Source organism: Salarias fasciatus, chromosome 13, assembly GCF_902148845.1.
Source record: "Salarias fasciatus chromosome 13, fSalaFa1.1, whole genome shotgun sequence".
NCBI classification, from domain to species: Eukaryota; Metazoa; Chordata; class Actinopteri; order Blenniiformes; family Blenniidae; genus Salarias; species Salarias fasciatus.
In genome coordinates this window covers 12,339,089-12,366,969 of record NC_043757.1, presented here as the reverse complement: position 1 = coordinate 12,366,969, position 27,881 = coordinate 12,339,089, and the positions used below count along the sequence as shown (strand labels likewise).

The following is a 27,881-nucleotide window of genomic DNA, read 5'->3' as shown; positions in this document are numbered from 1 at the left end:
ATGTGCAAATTATTAGCAGGGGCTGATTGACAGAGATAATTAAAGAGCTGCTGAGGTGCTTTCCAAGTAACTAGCAATCAGTAAGTGGCTCGGCAGCTTTCAAGGTAACCGGTAACTGTAATAACGGACTGATTATCATTAACTTGCACGGCACTAAACAGAAGTTTTGCAACAGGGAAAGCTAGGAAGGTATTTTCCTTGGGCCCAGAGAAGACTGATGTTTAGGCCATCATTGGCATCGACAACACAACGCTGGGGATCTACAAAAGAAAAAAGAAAAGTGTCTTTTGCCCGGGGTTCAGTATTGGTTTGGAGTCATATTGTCAACAAGTCCATCATCCCATCCAGATGGGGTTTATTAAAATGATCTTTGACGCTGTAGCTGGATGTTAGAATACGGGTCTGATTGTAAGTCTCAACTCTCCAAAAGAACCTTTTTGAGAGGATTAAACCAAGGACGAGACCTTCGCTACACCTCTTGAGAATTAACTCAAACGTCTTAAGATTTAAAGCGTTACGGCCCTTTTTTCACTAATCTGCCATATTCCTGGTTTTGAAAAGCCCAGAACTGACTTTTGGTAGTGACTCCTCTTCGGTTACGACCACTAATGCTGTTGTTGGACAGACCTCCCCGTCGAACTGCCACGAGCTTCAGCCAGTCTGGACTCTGCGAGGAAAACAATGCGCCGAGATCCACATGCACATGCCAATTTGCACATTTACACAGAACGATTCAGAAGGGGTTTTCCACAGGGAAGAAAAACTTTTATTTTTATCGTAAAAAAAAAAAAAAAAAAAAAAAAAAATGCATTTCCAGTAATATGAAAACAAGCTCCATCCCCTGACATGCTGCAGCATGTCAGTGGATGGAGCAGCTTGGTTTTGAAGCTATACTGTGACTGTTACTTCCTTATTTGCTGCCTTTGGGGTTGAGCCAGAGACCAAGTGTCACAGTGACGACAGGAGCTCCCACTCTAACCTGTGATGCAGCAGACGTCCCGCTGTTCCCCATTTTACCGCTATTAGCCACATAGATTTGGTCCAAATTCAGCATAAATGCCGCATGATGCCTTCCAGTTTTGCAGATTAATTTCAGGTGCTTAGCAACTGAGCATGCAACAAATTATACATGAATGAAATCTAACTACAGAATGCATTTTTAGAACGAGGTGATGAAATAAAACTGGAAACAGCAATCAATCACAGCAGAGCTTCGGCGGGGGAAACTGGACAGTTTTCAGACACGTAGGAGCCAGCGTTTCAGACGGAGAGCCATGACGTACTGCATGGCTCCTGCCTGTCTGAAATCCCCAATCTCCAACACAAAACCAAATCTAAACTCCAATTAAAGGTTTTTGACTTTCATTTGCGAGCCTCTCTTGACCACCAATACTTATGGGTGGAGGCAGAGTCCGCTTCAAGTATTCGACGGAGCGCAACTCAAACGCTCGTGTATCAATTGTAATAATGTGTGCAGCATTTGATCTTGCGTGTGTGTGTGAGTGTGTGTGTGCGCAGCAGATGCGAGGAGAGCAAATATTTTAGTGAGAAGTGACACACGCACAAATGCAAGTCATGTGAGGAAAACCGCACCAACAGCACGGGGTAAACATGTAGCCTGACAGAATATCATCTCTATCTCCGTGGCGTCAGGCATCTTCACTGTAGCCCGTCTCTCCCCCCTCAGGACTTCTTCAATCGCCGTAATCTGGAGGTTCTGGGTACATTTTCACTCCCCTCCTCGGCGAGCGCGGATCTGGAACCAATAGAGGAGCCTGAGGATGCAGGGTTGACAGATAGGCCCCTCAGACTTGCGGCCAGCCTGTTTTGGTTTGTCTGTGCCGTGTTATTGCTTGTGAGGGGGAGCCTTTGGGCCCGTTTCCCTGGAGTAAGCAGCTCTACTTCCACTGTGGTTTTCTTGCACTCCGAGACAGGGAAAGCCTTGGACTCTGTCTTGGCTTCCACTGGAGGAAGGGGCGTCAGAGGAAGAAGGTCACGCTTGAATGTTTGTGGGGAGCTGTCGGTGGGGAGGGTTTGCATTGTGGCTGGAGGTCTTCCAAGGCACGTCCTCTTGGCCCTCTGTGGCTGAGGGTCTTCCCCGGCAGCATCCAGCTCAGACCTCTTGCTGGTCTTCTGACTGATTTCATGCTGGCAGAGATCTGCCGAGGCCTCATTTAGGTTGACGCCGTTCGGAGCAGGACTCCCAGCCTGCCACTCCTGCTTCTGAGTTACATCGCTGGAGGAAGGCACCTCGTGGTCTGACCCTGGAAGCGCCTTCAGCACGGAGCTGGACGTCGCCTCGATCCTCGATTCTGACTCTCCGGCTTTGGGTATTAGGCTCTGGGTTTCAGGGCTGGCTTTCTGGTCACTGTGCAGCTCCGCTGTAGTAAAACCACAAAGGTCTCGCTGAGCACTCGCGTGTTTCGCTCTGAAAATATCAAAAGATTAAAAGTATGAGAAGAGATACTCCAGTGTCCTCCCTGACTGGTGGGGTTGGAAAGTTCTGCATTAGATCATACTTACAGCTTTTGAAGCACAGTTTTCTTTGTTTTTGCGGAGCTGTTTAAAAGCTCTTGGGTTTCTCCCACACTGGAAAAATATGCCGATCTGCTTTGTTCACTCGGCTCGGTCTAGAGAGGACAAACAGGATCGGTGTAAACAAAAAATATTATTCCTGGCATGCACTGGAAAGGTTTGGCTCCATGGCGCTGTCATCATCTGCAGCTATTAGACATGAAAAGAATCCTAAACTTCATGTCAATACATCCTTCTCCTACTGTTCTTTAACACGAAATGGTGTTGTCGCCTCATTATCTGAACTATGACGTTTTGCAGAGAAAATGTTTCCGAGGTCTTCAGAGACATTTAGAACCGCCCAGCTGGCACGAAGAATTCATGCCCCACTTCGACCTGTCTGCAGCGTCAACTTCAAAGGCTTCGGGGAAAAATGACTGTTTCATCATCGGATGACGAATGTTCAAACTGTCTGAGACGAACAGGGGATGCTTGCACCCGGAGGCAGAATTACTAAACAGTGACACTGCTGACAAGTTAAAACAGCAAATGATGAAGACAAATTATAAAGATGGTGAAGCAAGGCAAGGGAAAATCACTGAAACTCGAGAATACAAATCAATGAAATGATTTTAAAGAAGACGCGGGTGGATAATCTGAAAATCTTTACTGTGAGCGCCACTAGACACCTGAGACAGTTTAAGTGGTTAAATCTGGGGTCAAAGATCAGCATAAGCACAGATGAAGGGGACCCTCTGAGGCAGAACCAAGCTGAAAATTGGATCTCACCAACGTGTGCCCTCAACAGGCCACTAATGAAGGTTAAACACAGGTCCTTCCTTGGCTGATCCCGAACAGACTGTGGTTTATTGAGCTAACAAGAGACGCTACTGGTAAATCGAGCAGAACTTAAAGCTCGAGGGCTTTTTAAGAACTTGTTGATTAATGTCATTTTTAAAAAATGTAGCGATAATATCAGTTTGACTTGAGCCAGCAGTGTGGGAAATGAAATCAGAAACTGGGTCTAGTTTCTGTGTGCGTGCTGAGAGCATGCATCCACATTAACGTGAGCCTTACAGGGGAGTTCACAGTGACCCGGCCTGAAACATTTCTCTTTATCCAAACTCAAAACAAAGGAGCGCAGCAATGGACTTAAATAAAGCAAAAAAGAAGCAGGTACGGCAGAGGTATCCATGTTGCACAAAAAAAAAAAAAAAAAGTCGGCTGCAAATTGGCTGCAGAAAGATGAACTCTGAGTAAAAAGCACACCTTTCAGCAGCATCCAGCCTGACTGTACTCTCAACACAGAGCTCTGAACAGAAGGTTCTGCTGATGTTGTCATTTTCCTTTCTGGCAAACATACCACGGGTGTCTGGGTCTTAAAATAAGCTTGTGGTCAGGTACATTGCTATTCCTGAAGCAAGAAAAAAAAGCAACTGCAACTATTGACCAACTAAAATGAGGTCTGCATATCCATTCTTTGTCCAATCCTCCATTGTCTGTACTGATTCATCCAAATTAGGGTCGTGGGAGGTTGGAGCCGATCTTAACTGGCTGTGGGTGGAGGCAGGGGAAACACAGACTGACCACACACACAATCACACCTATTGCATACACACACACACACACAGTGTGTTTACCAGTGCACGAGAAAGTAGGATGGTTTTGTTTTGTTCTGAGAGAAGATCGTGTCCTTCACTTTCCCTTCAGTTCAGACGGGAGAGCGCTCACAGTAACGTTTTCGTCACATGGCTGTCATAAGATTTTGTGTTCATCATCTACGTTCACTATATATTGCCTCTTAAAAACAATGAAATAAACATATTACTGTCATGCAATTCATTGTTAATTCTCTTAATGCCGACCTACAATTTACTCCATCCAGCAGTCTTATCCATTCTCAGTCTATATGAAAGTAGTGAAACAGTCACAGAGTCGTGGGATCATCATGAATCAGAACATCGATGCTGCAGTGGGAAAATCCAACCAGACAGGAGTAAAAGAAGAAAATCCAAGATTTTGACCACTGTGTTTATTTAACATTGGCTGTTTTTTAGATCGGTATTACTGCATGAACTGCTTGGTAAAATGATGAATGTGCACATCAGAACAGGCCAGTGTGGTGAACTCTGGCATGCACAAGTCACTGTGAAAACAGATTAAAAAATCGTTAATGTCCGATCCCCCATGTCACAACACCAGTGGCAACATGCGAGCCGACACACCAGAGGAAAAGGAGCAATTGTCCAAAGCTGTACGGGCAAGCAGGGGTATTGTGGCTTTGCACTGAGTGTTGAGTCCTAGCAACTGTGTCTGTGGTGGGTTAGACGGAATAAAGAGTCCAGACGGAGGGAGGGCAGTGAATAAAGAGGCTGGGCGACAAGGAAGTGGGCGGAGCTGACGTGAAAGAAGGGGAGAGGATACTACGGAGTAGGAGAAAGAGCGAGTATTTAGAGGGGAGCACAACAAAAGCAGAGGCGCACCCCCTCAGAGTCATATTGCCTGACCTCAACCGTCTCTCCAGCATGCCCACAAACGCAAGAATCCTCACACAGGAAGTCCTCCACAGGCTGCTCTTTGTGTGGAGATGGAGTCATGCTGCAGTGTGGGCAGACACTCAGTCTTTAACTCCCCGTCTGACATCCAGAGCCGCAGAACCGGCCTCGGACCGGGATTCGAGACGGGGCCGCGCATGCACGCTCGCGTCTTGCCCGCGCACTCACACGCCCACCCCCAACAACAACAATTCTGGGAGAAACGTGGGTGCCGTCATTTGCATTGTAATGCCTTGATATGTATTTTCATCTGTTTAATATGAATAAATGCCGTTTGAAAAATGAACTTGAAAGAAAAAAAAGCGACGGGGAGCCAGAGGGAGGTTCTCTGGGAAAGTTTAGTGCTTTTTCAGTTCCTGTCGGCAACAACTTCAAAAGCTCAGGAGAGTGAATGAACAGAGCCGCGGAGAGGAAGAAGCTCGAAGAGAGGAAGAGGTTGGATATATATAGAAAGTAAAAGATAGATAGATAAGAAACAGAGAGAGAGAGAGAGAGAGAGAGAGAGAGAGAGAGAGAGAGAGAGAGGAGAGATGGTGCATGAAATATTACTGCCAGGGGTCTGGGAAAGACAGAGAGGGAGAGAGAAAAAAGACAGAGTGAGACTGAGCATGAACAACTTTAGGATTATCACAAGCTATGTGGATGAAACAGAATGTATTGTGTGGGAACCAAGTGGCCTAATCTTGTGTGGAATGATGCAAACTCCAAACAGCTAGGAGAGAGAGAGAGAGAGGGAGAGAGAGAGAGAGAGAGAGAGAGAGAGAGAGAGAGAGAGAGAGAGAGAGAGAGAGAGAGAGAGAGAGAGAGAGAGAGAGAGAGAGAGAGAGAGAGAGAGACCCATGAAGAAGGGGGGAGGGACTGTGGTAAACAGGGACGTCTATCCGTCGCCGCTACCACCTCTCCCTGAGCAACAGAAAAAGAAAAAGAAAGGATTTAACCTCCCCTTGGCGAGTCATTCTGCTCGCCCCCACACAAAGCTGCAAAGTGCTCCTCGTGATCCGACATGTAGAGCGCACGGAGATCGCCCTCCACGGCCCCCGGAGCCTCCAGAACAACACGACTCCACCGCAGGAGTGGGGGAAAAAGACAGCACATCTGGATGTCAGAGCGCAGAGATAAGCCTGGCAAAAGGGCAGGCAGAGCAGAGAGAATGAATCATTTGCTTTAGAGGGAGACCAGAGGAGATTCTCATAGCTTTCCTCAACTCGTGGAAACAACTTCAAAAAGATAAGCAACAACAGGCTCCATAAAATACAGGGAACGAACAGTTTCTCTTCTGCCATGTAAGATAAGGTAGGAACACAAATAAGAAGATTATGCTGGTTATCTTTTAACGCAGCTGCACTTGAAAGTAATGCTGTGATGCGAGCAAATGGTCCTTGAGCGGTATAAAATAGTCTGCTGCTGCAGAAGACGACGGCTGTCTCGGTATTCAGCGCATTGCTTATTGATTGTACCGTTCCATGTTCAAACACAGTAAAGTTCTGCACCGATACACTTTTCACGAACACACTCCTCTGTGCAATAACCCAACAATGAATGTCGAAGCTCAGAGGACCTATCCAACAGCTTTTTCAAGAATCTTTCAGAAGCTTTCTCAACTCATCATTCAGACTAAAGTCAAAAAAGGAAGAGACCAGAATTCTGAAAAAAATACAAAACAAGTCAGCGAAGAGCTCAACATGGGAGGCTTCAATCAACCATCAACTCTGATCTGCCACAGTGAAACCAGACTGTTTGGTTGCCTTTGTGTATTCATTTCTCACCTATCACACACTAAATCCCGGAGATAGCCATCATGCACGGACAATTTTTCACTCATCTGCCCTCAAAGTAATGCTTTATCTCCATCTGACATGCTTGAATCGCCCAGTTTGCTCATGTTAAAGAAATCATGTTTTCCTTCCACCCGGGGACTCTTTGAACGGCTTTAGGATGACACCGTGAATAAGACAAAATCCTCGAACCAGCGCTGAGAAACAAAAACACCATTTAACTGTCAGGGCAGAAATATGTCCTGCAGAGATGTTCGTGAATGTAGTCGGCAAATCCCTCCCCTCATCCTCCACCTACCCCGCTCCCACAGAGGAAGCATGCCCTGTTTGTCTAAGCTCACCACATCTTCCCTGCAACAAAGTCAACAGGCATGCACGGGCACATACTGGCCCAAAATAGAGGACATTTCTTATCCTCAAACAATGACAAAAGTTTTTTGGGTTCCACCCATGTGAAAAGATTAAGGCGATCTGCTAACTGCTTCGGCTCGCTTTGTGAGTCACAGACCAGTGTAAACAGCTCTGGACGTGACGGGACGGCGAGGCGCAGCCGCAGCCGCGGGCCTGGCCGAGGCCCGGAGGAGGTCGGCAGACGCTGGACGCTTGGGAAAGGGCCGCCGCTAAGCTGCTGCGAGCTGTGAAGAACAGAGGCGTGCTGAGGTCATGAGTAAACACACAGGCCCGTCCAGAGGGGGGGGGGGGGGGGGGGGGGGGGGGGGACTGGAAACACATCTGCTCTGCCTTTGATCCAAACTTCTGCAGCCCAGCACGCCACTCACCTCGGCTGCCCACTCTGTGCCTGACTAGAAAACAAAGGCCGCAATCCTAAACACCGGCTCTTCCTTCCCATGCTGCCGTCCTCACCGCCGGCGCTGACTCACCATATGAGAAACTTTTTTGAGGAACTTAACGAAACCAGAAAAAAAAAGAGAAAACGGTTTCCAGAGGAGGCTCTGCCTTTTGTTTCCTTCCTCACTGCTTCGTGCAAATAAAGCAATGTCTCGGCCCAGTCTAGGTTTCTAGGTCAAAATAAACACTGGATATCAGGTTTAATTTTACTCAGCGGCTCCAGACATGAGAGGAGGCCGTTGGACTCAGTATTTTCCATCACAGACGGAATTATTTTAAAACAGTGACAGAAAAAAATTGTAAAGTTTTCAACAGTCTTGACAAATTAGATTACTGAGGGCTTTTTTTTTTTCAGTGTCACGCAGAAAGTTTTAGTACATCTCAGAGGTAATTAAATCAAATCAAGAAAAAAAACTCAATATTCAAAAATGGGAATATTGCTTCAGTCTATTGCTGCTGAACAGAACAAAGAACACATCAGCAATACATTACAATATAATTAGATTCAATATTTCACACAATAACTTATCGATGCGCGATAACATGTTGCGAAACGATCAAGTTTATGGTACAACGTGATCATATATTCCCACGTTATCTCATTATATCGTGGAGTATGATATTGAAATGCCAGCGCACGCAGTTCCTGACGTGGCAGCTCCGTGCTTCATTCCGCTGTCTCCACAGTCCGTACTTCAAAAGCAGTAATAAGTTCAGACTTGAGGCACGTGTTGGTTGAAGAGCTCCTGAAACTCTACCAAACACGACTCTCAAACACTTGTGGCCATTTCCTATAAAAACATCTAAAGAACGCCAGTCAAATACAAAAAAAAAACAAAAAAAAACCAGCAAGCCCATAGACACAAGAAAAAAACCCGAAAATGTTTTCTTATCTAACCGGACCTTTAAATGTCACTGGAATGGTATATAAAAACTAACTTTTTAAATCGTTCCCTTTATCAACAAGTCTTGATACTCCGCTTTCCTGTAAATGTCTCCTGCAGCTATAAACACTTGTTTTGTGGTATTTGGATGTCGAGCTGTGAAATCTGGCCTGTTTAAAGTAGAGCTGCTTAACTGCAGCTGCTTGAAGGTGTAGAGGATCAGAACTCCATGTTGGAGCTATAAAACTAAAATGCGGTCACCCCGAAGAAAACTTTTAACAAACCGCGTCAGCAAAAAAAAAAAAAAAAAAAAAAAAAAAACATCCCAGAGTTCAGCATCAACTTCAAGTTGTGATGATAAGCGCTTGTTTCGCATTCGCTCTGAACTGTTTCATTACTTTTCTGAAAATATGGCTCGTGTGAACAGACTGCACACAACTGACATACAGTGTGCTGCAGTGTGGGAGTAAAGGCTGGATCTCGCCGGACAAAGGGCCAGCAGTGACGTCGCCTCGCTTCCTTCACTACATAACCTCGCTGACCTTATGAAGAGTGTGCATCGGATGAATCGACATTTCCACTGCAGTCTGCGGTGGAAGATTTTTGTCGAAGGAGTCACATAAACTGAATCCTGACAACAAACCCGGAAACTCCCCAAACACAGGGAAATGAGGCGGACGAGTGGGCCCATGCTGTCGGGTCGTGGAATAAAAGACCCCTTCTTAAAAATGAGATCAGCCCTGACATGCAACTCCAAAGACCCCATTATTTTTAGACGGCAACATTATTATACCTTACATCAGTTGTGACTCATGCAGCGTAAACCTCTTTACGTCCAGATTTCTGCCTTCTTTGGCAGCGTTGAAATGACAAAAACTCCCGTTCTGCCTGAAAGAGAGCCATGCGAGGGATGTAAACAAACGATTGTTTTTGTCATGTGGAAAGGAAAAAAAAAAAAAAAAAAAAAAAAAACTTCAGCCTTTCTGTCTGGTGTCGTTCCCTGACAAAACCAGGCTCGGGGTTGAGCGAATCGAGCGCGCCACCACAAGACTCCCACCCTCCAATTCCCTCCGCTTGTACTGCATGAGCCCGGAGAACCACATCCTGAGGAGGGGAACGCAATCGACAGCAATGCCTCTGTGAACTGGAAAATTGGTTACACAATGTGAACTTTTCACTGACGGTTGTATTGCTCCACTAAAAATATTACAATTACTGCTTTCATTGGACGCCAAAACTCTGGAGAGTGCAGAGACATTTCAAAGAGAAACAATAGCAAAAAAGAAAAAAAAAAAAAGCCCACAGAAAAACATCAGGCCAGTGATCATGGGATACGATGGGAGACATGTCCGTATTTGATGTGACTGCCAAGGTGAGAGCCTCTCTGCCGCCCTTTTCCCAGAGTGCTCTGGAGACTTTGAGATCACAAAAAACACTGACCAAAAGATAATTTCTTATAATATGAATGGGCAAAAACAAATCTGCAGTAGCAGCTCTTGCAACAGAGGAACAGCACAACATGCTACGGTCAGCACAGATAGTGTTTCTATCAAATAAATCAAGTTACATGGAATTTACCGGCAGATTTTCACCTAACAGCTCAAACAATGTAAGAGAAAAGAAGAAGCTGGAGCATCTGTGGCTCTGTCAGCCGAGGAGCGTCGTCCACTGGGCCTAATGTCGGGAGTTTGATCCCCATAGTCCATGTGGCAAAGCGTCCCTGGCAGATGAACAATACGCTGAACCACAGGTGTCTCCCACTGGTGTGCGAGCTCGCCGCGGTGCCTCCGCGAGTGAATGGGTGTCACTGATCATTTCAAGTGCATCGAGACAGCTGCAGCTGGAAAACTGCACGACTTCGATCTGAGCTAAAAACGGGACGTCACACAATGATTGTTCACGTCTAAAGGAAATTCTGCCCAAAAGGCAGACAAAACTCTTAATCCTATAAAGATGGAATATCAATATGACAATGCTCTTTTAGGCCATTTGCACAAGTGTGCAGCTAGAAATAAATATATACTTTTTCCTCTTGTTCTTATTCTCTTATTCTCTGGGCATCCAGTCCCTGGTTGACTCCGTCTCATCCCAACCTGACGCCACCCCGAGTCGTTTCGGAGCGCGGCCCCTTGTAAAGAGGATCAGCAGATAGAAGTGAGAGCACAATTTGGCGACGCATCCCTGTAATAACACGCAGGCCGTTTGCAGGACTTTTTTTGCCAGGCGACTGGAAGAGGAAATAGAGGAGTATAAACAGCACTCACCACAGCCGGGCTCGGGTTTCCATGGTGGGCCGAGGCATCCTTCGGACGACTCACACACACAACATATCGTTCAGGAAACACACGCAAATCTGAGAGCGGGCAGAGAGACGGCACAGATCCCGCTGGTTAATAACTCGGCCTCACCTCTAATTATTAGTCAAAGACAGACAGAGGGAATTGTGGTGGATGACTGAATTCACATTTACTAACACCAAGTATTTACAGTCCCTCAGACCGGGGAGAAAATGACAGTTTATATATGAATGCTGAACTTTATGAAGTGCATGAAACTTTACATCAACTTTGGCTTTTGGGAGTATTTCGACTGCTCCATTGACTTTAAAAGATTAAAGGCTCAAAATATTATTTTCAGTACAATAACAATATTTGTTACTGTATCATAATAAAAGAATCAAACTGTCTGAAAGCCGTCCAGATGAAACGACCGCAGTGTGTCACATGAACCCAGCAGTCAAGTCAGGGAAACGTTCGGAGCCTTCTTTGTGTACACAGGTTGCAATAGAAATGCTCCTCATCATCGTGATGGTGAGCTCAAGCAAAGATAAAGTTACTTTCTGCTCCGAAATGTGACCAGGAGCATTGGCGGGACATGATAATTCGTTTTAGTCTGCTTTTTTTTTTTTTCCCCTTCCAGCTAGTCCACCACCAAAAGGTTTCGAAGCATTTAGTCTGAAAGCGCTCGCATTTCTCATTGTGGTCACGCTTAAAAACACTATTTTTGCCTCACTTGTGTGGTTTGTAAACAATGTCAGCCCTTAAGTTTTTGTTAAGCAGGGGTTTAACTTGCGTATACCTTGGGTGGAGTAAATAACAACGGTGACTAAGAACGATTATGTTGTGTGTGGGTTTGGGCGCTGATTGATTGCTCAAAATCGAGTTGCCAGTTTTCCACTGAATAGCGCGGTGGAAATTATTGGCCTTTGAACACGAATTCTCAGGCCACCGTCAGGCCAAAATATGTAGTGGGAAACATTCAGATAAACAGAAGGCGAGGCAGGCGGAGGCTGCAGAGCAAATCAGCTTAAATAGCAAATGAATGCTTTCCAGGTGATGTGGGCAATTCCACTCTTTACGTCTTTATTAATCCATCTCTTTAAACCGACGGACTGGCGGATGCTGTGGCTACCTCTGTAATTTCAGTTAAAGAGCAAACGAGTTTAAAACCCTACCGATGATATACTTTGTTTTTCTTTAACATTGAGTCAGCTCAAAGAGAAACTATTGCTGCATCCATGTTTTAATCAGTCCCACAGCCTGACTGCAAGAATCCGGCTTAAACCTCGTTGCCATGAAGCCAATCGCAATAAAAGACTTTAAACAGTCCGTTTTATAGCTAATAGAAAGCTTTACGCGATCTAACCACATATATGCAGCGAGCTCAGCGCAGCGGGCCGCATTGCACAACCTTTGACCCCAGGAGGCTGGGTCTAATTTGATGTGCAATGGACCTGCTGAGAGAAGCCGTCATCTCGGCCCGCTGCAGGTCAGCGCTGCCTGAACATCCAGGCCCCGGCCCCCAGGGAGCAGATATTAACTTTACTGACAGGAAGAGAACCATGTTGGTCCCATGAAAAGGTGGCCATGGGTCACAGGCACTAGATGGGCCATGGAGATGGATTCTCCCTTCCCTCCAGAGACAGTGCCGCCATCTCTCTCTTTCCCTCTCTCTCTCTCTCTGTCTCTCTCTCTCTCTCTCAGTGGCTTCTCGAGGGAGCCACTTAATGGACGCTTGTTCCCAACAACACCCTGAGCAGGTAGGGACAGGACGTAAAACCAAGCGAGGGGGAAAAAAATCAACACGCACAGCACAGATGACTTGCTCTTTTCTGTGGGAAATCTGGCTGACGGCGAACGGCTATTTCTGACTGCTTTCATTGAAATAGATTCACTGAAAATATGTGAGACACGTACCCTGCTTCACAAGACATCTGAGGTTGGAGTGCCGCTTCAGAAAATTGGCCACCAGGTCAAAGTTTTCCCCTATAAAAAAAAAAAAAAGAAAAGAAAAGAGAGAAATACAGAGATAATGAAAAATGTCATGTCTGGCATAAGTGGAATTTTGGCTGGTATTTGTAGGCAGTGGTGTCATAAGACATAAATAATAAACTGTATATTCAGTTCACTGTCATGAGAAAACAGAAGCTGCTAATATACAAATATGATATAAATGTTTTTAACAGAATAATGAACGTCTGTACTTCTCTTAGCCACCCTCTGGAAATTGCTCTTTTCCTGCTTCTTTTCCTATTACCCTGTTTATTAGAAAAATGCTCCTCTTTATTAAGAGTTCCACTCATTTTCAGGACTTTTGCTGCCCCTTTCCCAACTGTTATGAGGCGTGTCACACTCAACATATTCAAAATGATTTAACATTGTTGATGAAATTGTAAAATGTCAGTTTAATTCCGGTTCCCACAGTGGAATTTCCTTCTCTTTTGTTGTCTGTGCAGCTCTCGGAGGTTTGAAAAACATGCAGAAAAGCAGATTTTATAAATGAAAAAATAATAACAGAAGTCTGAATGCTTCAGAAAAAAATTACTTTCCCATTATTTTTATTATTTTTTTGCACATTCTTGGCCCTAAACAGGCTTCTTAATGAGGGCCCTGGTGTACAGTCTTTATTAAGTGTGATTCCATTCAGTTCCATTTGAACTGACCTGATGATTTGGTGCGAGCAGAGACGCCGTGTCTTGGGTCTCCGCTCTGTTTGTCATGGAATGTTTGTCATGGTATGTAAGTTGTGCTGGGCAGAAACAGTGGCCTGTTGCCTAATCTGGCAGGAATTTGTTGACTAAAAGCAAGAGTCTGGCTTACACGCCATCCAGTTGTTCTGTGCAAACAGACACACAGTGCCGGGAACCTGATGGGCAGCCCGATCACTCTTCAGCACCTTTTTGGGACCATTTCTCTTTACTGATGGAGTGGCTGTGTAACGAATCTTCAAACCATGTATTACTTATTTTCTCCCATGTTGCGACTGCCTTGTGGCTAATTCATTTCTGTAAACGATGTAGATTTTTGTGCTTTCGCTTCAATTAAAGGATTAGATGTCTCCAGCAGCTTAAGAAAATCCTGACCTTTTCCACTCAGACGTCCCTGGATAATGTCCAAAATGCATCGTCATCAAACGTCTGAAACAAGTTGACATTTTGAGATGTTTTGGCCAGCGGCAACCACACTTGACAGTCCAATTCTTCACTCAGGACCTGATCTACACAACTGGGACAAATCCGCCCGAACGGTGTGTGAAGGAGGGAGGAAAACACTCGAGCGCACAGAATATCGACTGCACACAAAGCCAGCGCGAACATCTTCCCATCTGTGGACGCAATCTTAAAACAAGTTAAAGCAGTTAACCAGCGTCTTCAAAAAAGAACTGTTTTGGACAATGACATGCCATTACAGTGGCAGTTAGCCATAAAGCTGTCACAGGTATATGCTTAAGCTTGCTGGCCAGAGATTGATAGCGCCGCTGCTGCTCACTCCCCCCCCCCCCCCCCCCCCCCCCCCCCCCCCGCTGTTTAACAAAAGAAAAACAAAAACAGCAAACGGCTTAATAATTTCTGAGATACAAACAGAAAATCATTTGAACAATTTGGAAAGAGTCATTTAAATTGCACATATGGACACATACTTTGGAGTTTTAACACAAAGTAGATAAGAAAGTTTTAGGATTATACAGTGAAATTGCTGTCTGCTTGACAGGTCATAAAACTTGTCAGTTTCACGCCTTTGAGAGAACCTCTAATCCTCAAACACTATTAAAAAAAAAAAAAATTGTAGCCAACAGCAAAATTCACTCGAGACAGTGTTTGACAGTGTTGTCGGGATTTAGTGAAGAGGTGACGAAAATCTCTTGAGCCAGATCAAAACAAAATCTGAAATGTGTGCACTTGAGAGACAGCAAAAAAAAAAAAAAAAAAAAACTTACATCAGACACACCTTCGGCCAAAGTATTTCTATAGAGAATTTGTGATCGTGAGCTGACAAATGTTCATGAGAGGCAAAGTCAAAGTATTTACCCGTTCCTGAGAAGAGATAATCATTAAGGCTCCAGGATTCAAAGCCTGGGATTAAAATGTCCTGACTTGCAGCACGGAGGCTGTGCAACAGAGGAGCCCGATGGCATTCAAAGATAATTGGGGATTAATAAAAACCATTTAACAAAAGACTTGATCAATCAAAAGTTACTTTGTAATTGTGTGTGTATAATGGCGGCACGTTGTTGTATCAGTTGTTTTACTCTGAGATTCCAAAAAAAGCAGATTTAAATCACCAACTTTCAGCTTCAGTTTGTGGTTTTTATTCATTTCTGATTCATATTGTTTTGTAGAGTTTTTTTCCCCCGACCATAATGAAAAGCAGAAGACAAATATTTAGTATTTTGGTAGCAAATGTTTTGTAGTTAATGGACCCTGAAAGGTATTACCACTGAAATCAGCCTGTTCGCTCCACCACATGGTGTTTCTGGCTTGTGAATCCTCAGTTTTGGTTTATTTTTTGTTGGTTTTTTTTAAGAAGCCTCTAGGGTTTAGTCTGATGTGTAGCAAATTAGGCATCTCATGAAGTGAGATAAGACCGATCGAACAATTTGGACTTTGACCACTGAGTCAAAAAAGGACTTGTTAAGAAGCTCTTTGAAGTCATTAAGTTTATTTGCTCTGCCTGATATGAAACACCGCATTATCAAATACATTTGATAAAATCCCATGATCAAAACTAACCCTGCTTTTATGTTAATTTCAAAAACATAATACAACACTATATATTTTATATACTGTTGAAGCACCATAAAAAGATTCAGACCTAAGTTGTGCCTTGTAATATTGACACACAATAATACAAGGCACTACAAGCTAAATACAGGTGATTCATAAAAAGTGTAATAATTAAATGACAAACTTTCTGGAAAGAAGTGGCATGGTCACCTTGTATGTGTAAAGTCAGCATCTGTCATTAATATCAGTAGTTATTTCTCCAAAATCTTATATTGCAACGATTCTACACCAGCAAAGCAGTGGTTATCTATCAGCCATTGTGGATATCCGTGCAGAGAGGAATGCAGATCTGTATCTCTGTTTTGTTTTCTCCGTCTATGCTGGGCCCAGGAGGGACCAGGAAGCAAACGTCTTTCACTGCAAATTCATGGCTTTTTATGTTTGTAGACGCTCTGATTTGGTCCGTTAGAGACTCCTCAGCCTCATGTCTGGCTCTACAACTGTTCTCACCGCTTTCCCCTGGCGGGGCCAGGCTCGCCAATTCCCAGGACGGATCTGACGGGGATGTCTGGACACGGAGTTGGGAACCAGTGCAACGCCATCAGCTGTTGCTTCGATTTTATAACGTCCCGCACAGCGCAGAGTTGCTCTTGGCCTCCTGCCCGGGTTCTCTCGTGCTAAGCTTACATTCATGTTTCTCTCTCACAAAGTTTGCTGGTGCGTCCTGTGGGAAAAAGTGGCCCCTTTTTGTGGCAACTGTGGCCCGCAGTGGTGCAATACCCAAATCTGCAGAGGAGGGACTTTAAATGGTTTCATTTGTACATCCTTGAAGAGAAGATGGTCTTGCATAATTGTTTTGAAATCCAATGCAGAGCAGTATTATGGCGGGTCAAATCAAATCAAACAGTAAACAAGCCAGCGCTCCGTGTTTTCGAAAATGCGGTTGATAATATTGTAACTGCTTGTTTGGAAAGACTTTTGCCATCTCGTAATATACCGCAGGACAACTGCGAAAAAAGAGTCGAGACTCCACGGGGCTGGTGCCAAGGCAGTACTGTACTTCAAGAAACACACATGCACACACACACACTGCAGCTTTCACCGCTTCCTGGGAAAACAATGAGAGGAAAGAAAAGTCAACAAACTAAAAGGCATCCGCAGTGACTGGGACTGTAAAACGGACCCGACAAGGGTGAGAGGCATTCAGACCAGGGTCAAAGGTAAACCCCCATGGAACAGACTTCATTAACTTCAGTCATATCCTGAGGAGATCATTAAAACAGCCATAGAAAACATAGCCCACTTCTCCTCGCCATCTGCATTCCTGGCAGCCCGTGCTGCTGTGACTCACTCAGGAATCCATAAGAATTTCTGCTCTGATATGGAAGCTTTCCAGGCTGGTTCGTCACCAGGCAGAAGCTTGACCACAATGAGTTCAGGAGCTCGGCAAATTTAAAGGCTCCAAAGGCACCGAGTTATCTTTAAACTGTCTAAAATAACCTGACGTGCGCCTTGGTCAGGCCTGATAACTGGAGCAGGTATGCAGTGGTAATGATTGAACTGCTCGATAATTAAATCAGTCAACCTGTAGTTCTTATCATTTACATATGCAAAGGGATTATTTTAAATTTCAGGCACGTGTGCATAATGAGAAGAAAATTCATGTGTCCACCAAAAATAAAAGGTAACCTTAAATCTACATTATATTGACACATTCTTCATGCTTTAATGCCTGACTGTTAATTTATTTATATTAATACAAAACAAATATATTTATTGAGAAATAACTGTCTACTTTTTGAAGTAGATATTGGTAATGTGACTATTTTTCACATGGCACATAACATCAGATGCATCGCTGGTCCGAGTTTGGGCTTGGGGTTTCTATGTGGAGTTTGCTCTTCTTGCGTGTGCTGCACATGGGCAAAAACATGCATTTACGACTAATTAGTAAACGTGTAATAGACTAGTGACTTGTCCCAGGGCGTGTCTGCCTATAATCAGCTGGGATCGGCTGCAGCGCTCCGTGACAGGACTGGATAAAGCGGTTTATAGGAGGGATTAACAAAATGGAAATTTAGTTATGATGCAAACTTAAGCAATGTCAGACAACTAGATCTCAGAAAAAAACTTCCAATACAATCCTTGGCTTGTACAGAATCTGCATCGACCACCATTGGTGGGTTACCTCGGCTGCATCAACATCAGAGGGCGTTTGAGATGAATTTGTAACATTTGGTATTAAGGGGTTAAAACTGTGAGTGAAATCTGACAACCCAGCAGCTGCGTGCAAAGGCAAGTTAAACAGAAATCAGATTTTCGCCATGCATGGACAGGCATTGTGCGATCTGCTGCTGTAACCTGATTCTTCTCATTAACCGAGTTTCTTGTGGTGCACGTTAATGCACTGACTGAATCAGTCGGGAGAACTGTAATTCCCACGCGAACCCCTTTATGAACAGGAGTTGAATCAGCAGGACAGTCAGACATCAGTGCCTGAGAATCCTGCTCTCTTGACATCCCCGCTTTGATGTGGACCCCCTCCCTCCGTCCTCAAGTGTGGGTGGAGAGTTGGGGCTTAGAACGGGAGAGCGGGGTGGGGTGGTGAAGGATGAGAGAGCATGAGGAAGTTACCCATATGCAAGTGGGGGCTTTCCTGGAAGGACATCACTCTCTGTGTGCAACCGTAACTACGCAGAGAGCACTGTGCCTTATCATCCCGCACAACGTCCACCTGAAACAATATTTGCACATGAGTGTTCAATTTAACATTTGGGTGACCCCTTCATCGCAGTTACAAAATACGCCGCAGCATGGTAGCTCAGGCCAACCCATAATGCAAGCATGTGACTAAAGTGGAGGGGAGTATTTTTTTGGAGCGCAGAACAATTATTGAGGGAAAAAAATACATTTTTCAGAAACATAATCTGATGTCGCTGTGACACAGAATGTCATATTCAATCTTCTTTTTCTCTTAATTTGCTCAAAAGGCCACAAATCTCCCAAAGTGCGGCCACTTTCACATTGAAAATAAGACAGTTTCATTACAATCTTTTTGATTTAATGCTACACATAGAAGTTTGGAGACTTGGAGTTAAGCACTGCGTTGGCCCTTTAAAACACAGACCAAGGTTTTAGCTGAAGGCTGTCTCTGTTTGTCAAGTCCTCTACAAGTCTATAGCCCGTATTTAGAAATAGAAATACGTGATCCGTGGCGCACATGGTGATTCTACCAAGATATTGCTACCAGTGTCTAATGAAAATGGGATCAGAGAATCTTGACTTAAGGCCAAAAAACAAATATGTTTACAGCGAGAATTTCATGTTTGCATATTTCAATGATTTGAACCCATTGAACTAATGTGAGAAAAATGCCGGTGAGAGATCAATGTTGATAATAAAACCGCGCTTGCTTTTCGTCGCAGCTATTTGAGGCAGACCTTTCCCAACAACAAGAGGCAAATTTGGCTCATGCTGCACTGCAGTGACACCTGCCTACAGGAAATCGAAGGACACATGACACGAAACTGCTCTTTCAAAGAGGAGCAAAGAGCATCTCATGCGTGTTGCAGGAATTCCTGAAACAAGGCACTCTGGTCAGGCTGAACACTCAGCATGAGTTCAAGAGAGTGTGCGCCGTCTCCCACAGCAGATTGTGGTAAAAGGGAACAGTCACATGAATGTGATCCGTGCTCAGGCTCAGGCTCAGGCCCTAATTATATGGGAAAAGAGTGTGGTGTGACAGCCATGGCGGGGTTTGTGGTTGTGTCCTAAGAGACTGCAGCTGACCCTGTGGAGAGGGGGAGAAAGTGAGAAAACATAAAGAGGCGACATGAGGCGAGTGAAGAACTGTGGAGAGGAGAGAAGAGGAGAGGAGATACTGAGAAAAATGTAAAAAAGAAAAATGCGTGTGCATGTAGCATGTGCAGTAACAGAGAGGGATGGGGGTTTGCAGTGGAGTCAGGCTGTCCTATGTGCTGCTGCTGAGTAAGGCCAGGGGCTTACAGGAAGGATTTAAAGAGCCACAGCAACACCACAAAGCATCAGGGGAAAGGGGGTTGCCCAGCAGGGGCCAGGGAGAGGGGGGCAAGAGGAGAAGAGGGGCAGACTGGCTCGAGCAGTTACTCTGATCAGGATCCATTTCCAGCCCGGGCCTTGGAATTCCTTTGTTCCTGTCACAGGTCTCCATTTCCCTCTCGCCTTAATCCCAGCCTGCCTCACGCCCAGTAACACAAAGCAGGGCAGGTAACTCTGCCACAGGCATGCCTCTCCATTTACAGACACCAGTTCCCACATGACAGCCACTCATAAAAATAGGAAATGCTGATGCAGCAATGAGAAGGAGCGAGGCGGCTTGATGTAGGTTGTCACTACAGAAACACTAGTGGTACGATTGTCTTGCCATAAGGTGTCACAGCGGGAGACCGGGATGTCGGAATTCACTTGTTCGTGTTAGAATAAAAGCTATTAACTTTGTGGCCACAATAAACAAACTGTATGAATCATTTTAGCCTTCAGGCTGGAGGCTTTCAAATAGCCAACTAAGCCCACAAAGCTAAATCTGCAGATCACTCCTGGACAGAGGAAAAATTAACCATTTCCCTCGCAGTGTCTCCACTCTACATTCTTCAGTGGAAGGGAGATGGTCATTCGTAAACACATTCTCCAACAGTGAAGCTATCCAGCAACACTTGTGCTTTTCCTGCAATGGCCGTGGCCAGGCTGCCTTAAGCCCCCTTCATAGGCCTGCCAAGAGGAGTCAGTGGTACACTGTGCAGCACTTGCAAAGCCCTCTCCCACGGCTATTAGTGACCATTCATCTGGGGAGCCTGGGAAAATGCCTCTTCAGCCCGCCGTGGCCATGGGGAAACAGGCTGGCAGGTGTTCCCTCCCTCTAAGCCCTGGCACCTGTGCAGGGAGAGAAAGGAGGAACCAGCTCTGCCACGGGCTCAAACGGGCCCGAGGTACCACTTCCTCAGAGCTCTTCTAACTCCTCCGACTGGGACCAAGACTTTAAAGCGCAAGGCTAAACTATACCTGAGCTCTGCCTCACATGGGGAAATCAGCGCCGGTATATCAATACTAACAGCAGACGCATGACATCTGGTAATGTGCTTTGGCAATTCGAAATGGCATGTTAACTAAATCCGTGTAAAACGCGACCTATCGGTTTACACTCAAACTATACTCACAAATACGTATATACACAATCATGGACTTCAAAAATCAATATACCCCAAGAGGTAAAACACACTGCAGTGCCTGTTCAGCAATGTGAGTAAATTAAATCTAATCTACTGAGAAAACAAAGAAAACAAAACAGGTAATCCTGGCAATACATGAATACCAGAACATGCTACGAATGACATGTGACTTCAAGAAAACTCTCGTCATTTTGTCATAGGGCAAAATGCCTCTCAGTCAAATGTCATCGTAAATGACAAAATATGTATTTTCCACAGCAAAAGGGATCCCATTATCCACTTCAGTTCGTCAGTCAATTCTCTGAGAACTGTCGGTGTGTTCAACATGAGCTAACAGTGATCTCCCAAAACTCCCCTTTCTCTGGACGTCTGAAAGTCCAGCTTGTCCACTCTGCATGTCTGGAGCCAGACTGCTCGGTGGGAAAAGTTGCTGCTTGTTCATCTCTCTGAAAACATAAATAAATCACATCTCTATGAGCTAATCATGAAGTTTCAAGTAGCCTTGGAAAGAAAGGGGTGGGTGGGGTGGAGGGAGGTGGCCTCCGCAGCTCAGATTTAAAGAAATAGCTCTTAAATATTTGTTGGCAGAGCACATGAGATAAACTTTCTTGGACACGTTCGCTGTATGCTACACACACACACACACACACACACACACACACACAACACAGCATGTCCACACAAATAAAACCGCCAATAGAGATAAGTGGAATACAAACACTTGCACTGGAGGGCCTTGGAATGCTAAAAGCTGTTGATGGCTCATTTGAAGTGCCAACAGCTGAGGCCGTTACGCTGTTCTTACTGCTGTCTGTTGGCGGAAGCCCCCGTGATTTTACACTGGCACCAGCTCAAACGCCACCTCACACAATCCCCCAGCCCAGCCCACCCCGCTCCCCCGTTACCATCCCACACATAGCACCGCAGTCCCTTCGCCTATTTCTGGGCTCGTCGTCAGTTTTACCCCACCTGACACCTTTGTGTGTATGCCTCAGCGTGCACACACACACACACAAACTCTCACTGAAAGATTTCCACTTTGGTTTTGCTGAAATGCAGGTGAAACAAACACAGATGTAGAAAAATGGCTTTCTCTGCTAGGGACAGTCTTGTGAGGATTAACAGGTTAGCGTTTGACCTGCTTACAGAATGGGCGACCCCAAGACTTAATACCCACCCTGAGGTTTGCTGGGCTTCCCTCCCTGAGTCTACAGTCCGTCCTCCCCTTTTTATGGCTCCTGCCTGCCTGCTCACTTCTCACAGTCACAGTCTCCACCTTTACTGCTCAGCCGCCTCCCTCACATGGGACAATGAAAAGACCCAAGAATGTCATTACACTCACTTAAGACCTTTAATAGGACTTAGAGTGCAGCCTGTTTGAGGCGCTATACCTTTTCATGTTCTGAGTGGGGAAAATTATCCGATATGGTGGGGAGTCATGTTCCACCGGTTACATTCTTTTTGGCAAAGCTGCAAGGAGCTTAATCATTTTTACATGCATATTTCACTGCTGAAATACTGATAGTCCCCCTGTTCACAGAGCGAAGGGAATTTGTGTGTACGAGTGTGTGTATATGTATAGCCTCGGCCTGTGATCTCCATCATTAGAGATGTCTGTCTCTCCTCAGTCTGTCATGGGGAATATGAGTCAGGCTTTTCAGTAACCCTACACCTTCAGCTTGTTCACACCTAACCCAGGGGGAGGATGTATCTCTCAAACTTAGCGTCGCTCTTTGGCTTTTAACAAGTTTTGATGTGTAGGAGCACTTGTATACATGCAACATGCAAACGCCGACGACGATAAAGTCGAGACCTTCGCAACGGTCGAACATGTACGTACACATGCAGGTATGAAGACACAGAGTGGATGGCAGGGCTGAGTGCGCGCGTGTGTTTTGGGGGGAGGAAGGGTAGCGTGAGAGGCAGCGCTGCAGCCGCAGGAGAAACTTTATGGGGCCGACTGCCCTGTAATCCCACTCTCACAGTCAGGCCTGCCCTGCTGAGTGAGCCCAGTTTAACTGCCCTTAACTGCTACCTGTGACAAACCTGTCTGTCTAAGAACGCGCAGCTGGAGGTTCCTCTGATGCTCGCTCCACACTGCTTCAAAGGCATGTGTGTGGGTGGCTGGGGGAATGCATTCACAGTGGGATCAACATGGATGCTCTGCATTGCCTTCTTCATACAGATGCATGATTTATTGATTTCTCTTGTGTATATTTTTTTGTATGAATCACAGCAGCCATTTCTGATTTCTGATGTTATCCATTGAGGTACAAGTGCAGGTAAATAAACGTATGCCAACGCCACGTTGAAAAGAAGGGTACAAAAGATTAGGCTTTTTAATGGAGCCAAATCGTGCATCTATCAATGCGTCTGGGACATGCCAAGTTAAACTGTGCCACACAAAACTGCTATAGCTCCTGCTCCTACAGGTCACACCCTGGGCGTAGCGAGCCACCGTGTCCCGACTAGTTCTGTTGTCTTTCCACCCACACTCTCCCTCAAAAAGGTAGCCGTGAAATATTTTTCAAACTGTTGTGGCACTCCACGTCTTTTGTCCTCGCTGAATCCAATGGTCCAAATCCAGGCACGCTGCAATCCCCGTGAGCTGAGCTTTAAACGAGTAAATAATGGTTTTGGGTTTATGGCCAAAGTAAATCGCTTTACTTTTTTTCAAAATCTGATGAGAGACACGCCCATAACAAAGAAAGGGAACATGACAATCATTTAATTCTACGGGAATATACAACAGGAAATTCAAAACAAAATAAATAAAATGTGTTGAAGTACTGACCCACTTCCAGAAACATTAGGATGCTGTGTTGAATGAGAATTACAACACAATGCAATCGTTTGCAAAACTGTATATCTGACAGAACATAGATGACATGTCACATGTTGACACTGATCAAATTTAACATTTTACAGGAAATTTAGCTCATTTTGGACTTAATGAGAGGAAAATAACTAAAAAAAGGTTGGATCGAGGTCATCTTCATCAAGGTGTAGCGTTCCCGGGGACACAGGACGAGAAGAGGAAAGTTATTCCATGCCCCATTCCTGTCGCATGCAGCATATTTGCTGCTCAACAGTCCTGGGTCTTCCTTCCTGGATTTTATAACTTTGATGTTATTTTCAGTTTTGATGGAGTCTTACAGATCAATAAGAGACCTGCGCTACATACACTAAAGCAGCCCCACAGCCTCAAAGAGGCTTTTGAGCTGTCAGTCAGTTTCCAAAAGTAATTACAAATGTCGATTCATCTGACAAGTGCTTCTCAGACCGCCTTAAACAGGTTTTGGCTCAAAGAAGATGGCAGTGTTGGGATACAGCTTCGTTTGTTCATGATCCAGCTTTAAATGTGGACTGCATGGTGAACTGTTTACACTCCTGTAATTGACCTTTAACCTTGTCTCCTGTGCACAGAGATTTTGTCTGTTACTGAGTGTTTTGATGGTTTCATACTCAATAGATGGTGGAAGCCTCAAAGTTGTTTGTGACAGTTTCAATACTGGCGCACTATATCAACAGAGAGGCTGTCCATCTCGAATGTGTTGAATTTAGCCACAGTCATTGTACTGGTCTGTTTCTAAAAAACCTAAATGATTGTGATATTTATAAACTTGTTTTTCTTTGAGACAAATTTTAAGTTTGTGTTGCCATCATCAAACTTAAAATGAGTTAAAATTTTCCATGAAGTTATTAAATATTTCAACATTTCATATATTGTTTATGTATTGGGAGTAAAATATGGGTCTGTGAGCTTGAAAATTATTGCATTCTGTTTATATGAACAAATAATATCTCAACATTTTGTAAACAGGGAATTACTTTATAACAAAGAAAATAAATCCGATAATGGATGGCATTGCAAGGGGAAAAAAATCAGTGCAATGCTGAATATTTTGCTTGAGAGCAGAATAACAGCAGTCACAAGATGGTGTGTTACCTTGAACAGAAAAAGCTGCAGCAGGTGCCAGCTCCTTCTTCTGTTTGAGCTGTCTGCGATTAAGAAGGAGCTCTGCGTACTGCTTCACCCTCTGGTCCACGGAGTCTCGAACCAGGACGGTCACCTCCTGCAAACAGTTTGCTGGTAATTGAATGCAGCCAGAGAGGGAAAGATTAATGATGAGAAGAGGCAAACAAGAGGAAGACGGCGGTCTCATGTGACAGGCGGGTATGGTCACTTCACAGGCGGGTGGCAGCGAGATGGGAACAGTTTTTTTGCGACAAAGAAAAGAGAGAAGGCTCAAAGTCATTTTAGATTCTACGCTGCCGCTGTCTTTTCAAAAGGCCTGCAGCGCAACAGAAGCCATGTATTTCGCTCACACACTCATTCACAGGCGCGCCCTTCTCCCCGTGTCTGTACCTCGATGTGGTCTGTAGTAAACCAGCTGGCGTCCTCTTGGCCGCCCAGGGGCAGTACGTAGAGATCCACCAGCACAGCAAAGTTCCCACACTGTAACACAAAGAGGAAGGACAGCCACAGGTTGCTGAGGGGCATTGAGCTCACAGGCAACAAAGGAAATCAGAGCGAGGGTGATTGACAGCGAGACAAACCACAACGACCCCCTGTGTCCTCAAACATCACCCCAGGCCTCTCGCAGAGGTCCACTCCCTCTTGTTTCTCTGTCTAGCCGTTTCTCTACAAATCTCTTTACAAAACGTATAGCCCAGTCCGTCTCCTCATATTTCTTTTCTCTCAGCCTAAAAAAAAAAAAACAGCATTACTCTCTTCTATATGCTTTGCATTACCATCGCAGCCTCGGGTCATAATAGGCAACAGAAAAAGTCTTAAGATGTAACACATAAATGAGGATTATCCTACTTTGTGTTACAGTGTGATAAAACTTCACAGCTCCAGTTTTTTTTTACCGCCTTTTAAAGGTTGTTCAAAGCTGAGAAAAAGGCAGCAGAGAGGATTCCTGGAGCTTTTCGTCCTTGTGTCAATGACAATAAGCGGCATGAGACGGAGGAGTCGGAAAATGCCTCCGCCGGTTAAGTTGCTGTTACATCTTTCTCAAGTCTGGCCCGATTATGGTTTACACATGAGTGCAGAAGCTGCCCACTGCAGCGAGCAAATGGATGTGGGTCTCGTGTGAACTTCGCCTCTCTGGACGAGGAAGTAATGGATGGACTGAGACCACCCACAACACGACGCAGACGAGTACAGTCCCAGAGCCGGAGTGATAACACAACAAACACAGGAGTCAATGGGGAGAGCAAAAAACACAGAATCATAAAAAAGGCAAAGCCAAACACAGATTTCAGGATCTCGTTGTAGAAATGGAAAAGAGCGAGCGCAGACAGAAAAGAGGTTCCTCATTTAGAAACGGCGAATACTTATGCACACTAAAAGCTTTGTTTTGAGCCAGGCTCATCCCCTGGGCTAAAGTATCACAGACGGGATGACTAAACTCTGCAAGCCAGACTTGTTGGATGTTCCTATAGCCTCGCTGACAGGATGACGCGAGTGAATGAATTAACAGGGTGTGTAGGGGAAGGCCCGAGCCCTACTTCTGGACATAAGTGCACACTTCTCAAATCCAAATTTTGTCTACTTCTCCCTCCTTCTTGTTTACAAAGAACCCCTTTATAAAAGTAGAAGATTGATTAGGTTTCACTTACTCTTAAAAACTGAACTTGGACTGTAAGGCTCTCGTCAAGTGGTATTAAAAGACTATATCCTGACTTAGAGCGAACAAAGCTGCCAAATATTTTACATTACTTTTTCTCCATTACAACACTTTCCCTTCTCACTGCCTGTATGTAAATAATACATGACAAGAGGCTGCTTTTGCTTCTCCTTGGAACTCAACAAGAGGAAAGGGCGCCCCCATATGACCAGTAACAGAACTTTTTTTTAAGTTTGTAATTTCAGTCACAGCTTGCAGTCTTGGGCTTCTAATGCAGAATACTTTCAGTCCGGGACGTCTGATGTGAGGCAGTTCATCCTCAAGTAAGTCTAAACAAGGTACGCTGTGCAGAGTGCACAAAGCTGTCCTGCAAAGTCTCTGTGTCACAAAGAAAATAACGCCCTGAGCCCGAACAAAGCCCCTGCAATGTGCTGGTTCCTCATGTATGAAATGTGTGTACGTTGCCTGTCAGTATCAGCGCGTCCCTACAGATCAGGATTCTCTTCGCCCTCTGACCTTTGTCTCACAGCGGTCCACTGATGCCTGGTGGCCTCCTACAATCACCCATGTGTGGGAAAACCTAGCAACAAAGGGTCAGACCCTGTCAATCAAACCGCACAGTCCAACTGGCAGGCTTGGCACATGCAGAATAGCTTTTTGATTCACTGGTTTTAGGTCCTGGTTTTTAATATTATCAGGTATAATGGCTCTGTGGTATTTCTTTGTCCTACAATGTTGAATTCTGTAGCCAGATTGATTAAAATTTACTACGGTGGTCACGTCATAGATGATACTGCTGACTCACTGATTTGTTGTTTTATGAGTTTATTATGTTCGTCTCACATTCTAAGACCAGAAGAACAATCTTCAAAGAAACATAAAATAATACATCCATCTCTCTATCTATCATCCGTATCACTTGGTCATGTAAGGCGTGTTTAATTCCAGCTAACTGAAGCGGAAGGCAGAATCCACCCTGCGCAGGTATCCAGTCCACCCAAAATTATACAAGCTAATGCAAGCGAGAGAGATGCAAGGTTAATTAGATAAGTACGTCAGAACGAGGAGTGAGATGCTCATTTCTAAAGAAGCTGAACATTGTGAATCCACTAACATGGTTTCTGTGCCTCTGATTGAGTCTGTGTTTTGGGCCGAAACTCAGACATTGAGCAAGCCTTAGACTAACTTCTTTTTATCACATTAGAACAGCAGACAAGACTCTACTGAGGACTCAACGGGATTGATAAACAGTGGTCTGCCGCTCGCACAAAAACAGCATGTGATTCTGTCGGTTTCTCAGAAATGGGGGGGGGTGTTCTGTTAGGAATGCAAACTAATGCAATCACCATAATGAGAAATCAATTAATTTTGTCCTGCAAATGTGCCAATTTGGTGAAGGGATGGATTTTCTTTTCCTTTCATTTTTTTTTTTTTTTTTTTTCACAAAACTGTCAATTTTTG

General features: G+C 44.8%; 1 protein-coding gene across 1 annotated transcript; it reads right to left on the bottom strand.

Moving 5' to 3' along the window:
• Positions 1-848: 848 nt before the first annotated feature.
• slx4ip (SLX4 interacting protein) lies at positions 849-25,288 on the bottom strand. The gene is made up of 6 exons (XM_030106559.1): positions 25,154-25,288; positions 24,734-24,860; positions 12,774-12,842; positions 10,842-10,930; positions 2,524-2,630; positions 849-2,428 (listed from the first exon to the last, which is right to left on the bottom strand). Exons 1-6 carry the CDS (start codon positions 25,286-25,288, stop codon positions 1,684-1,686), a joined length of 1,272 nt encoding a protein of 423 aa, XP_029962419.1. The 3' UTR covers positions 849-1,683.
• Between the last annotated feature and the right edge of the window lie 2,593 nt (positions 25,289-27,881).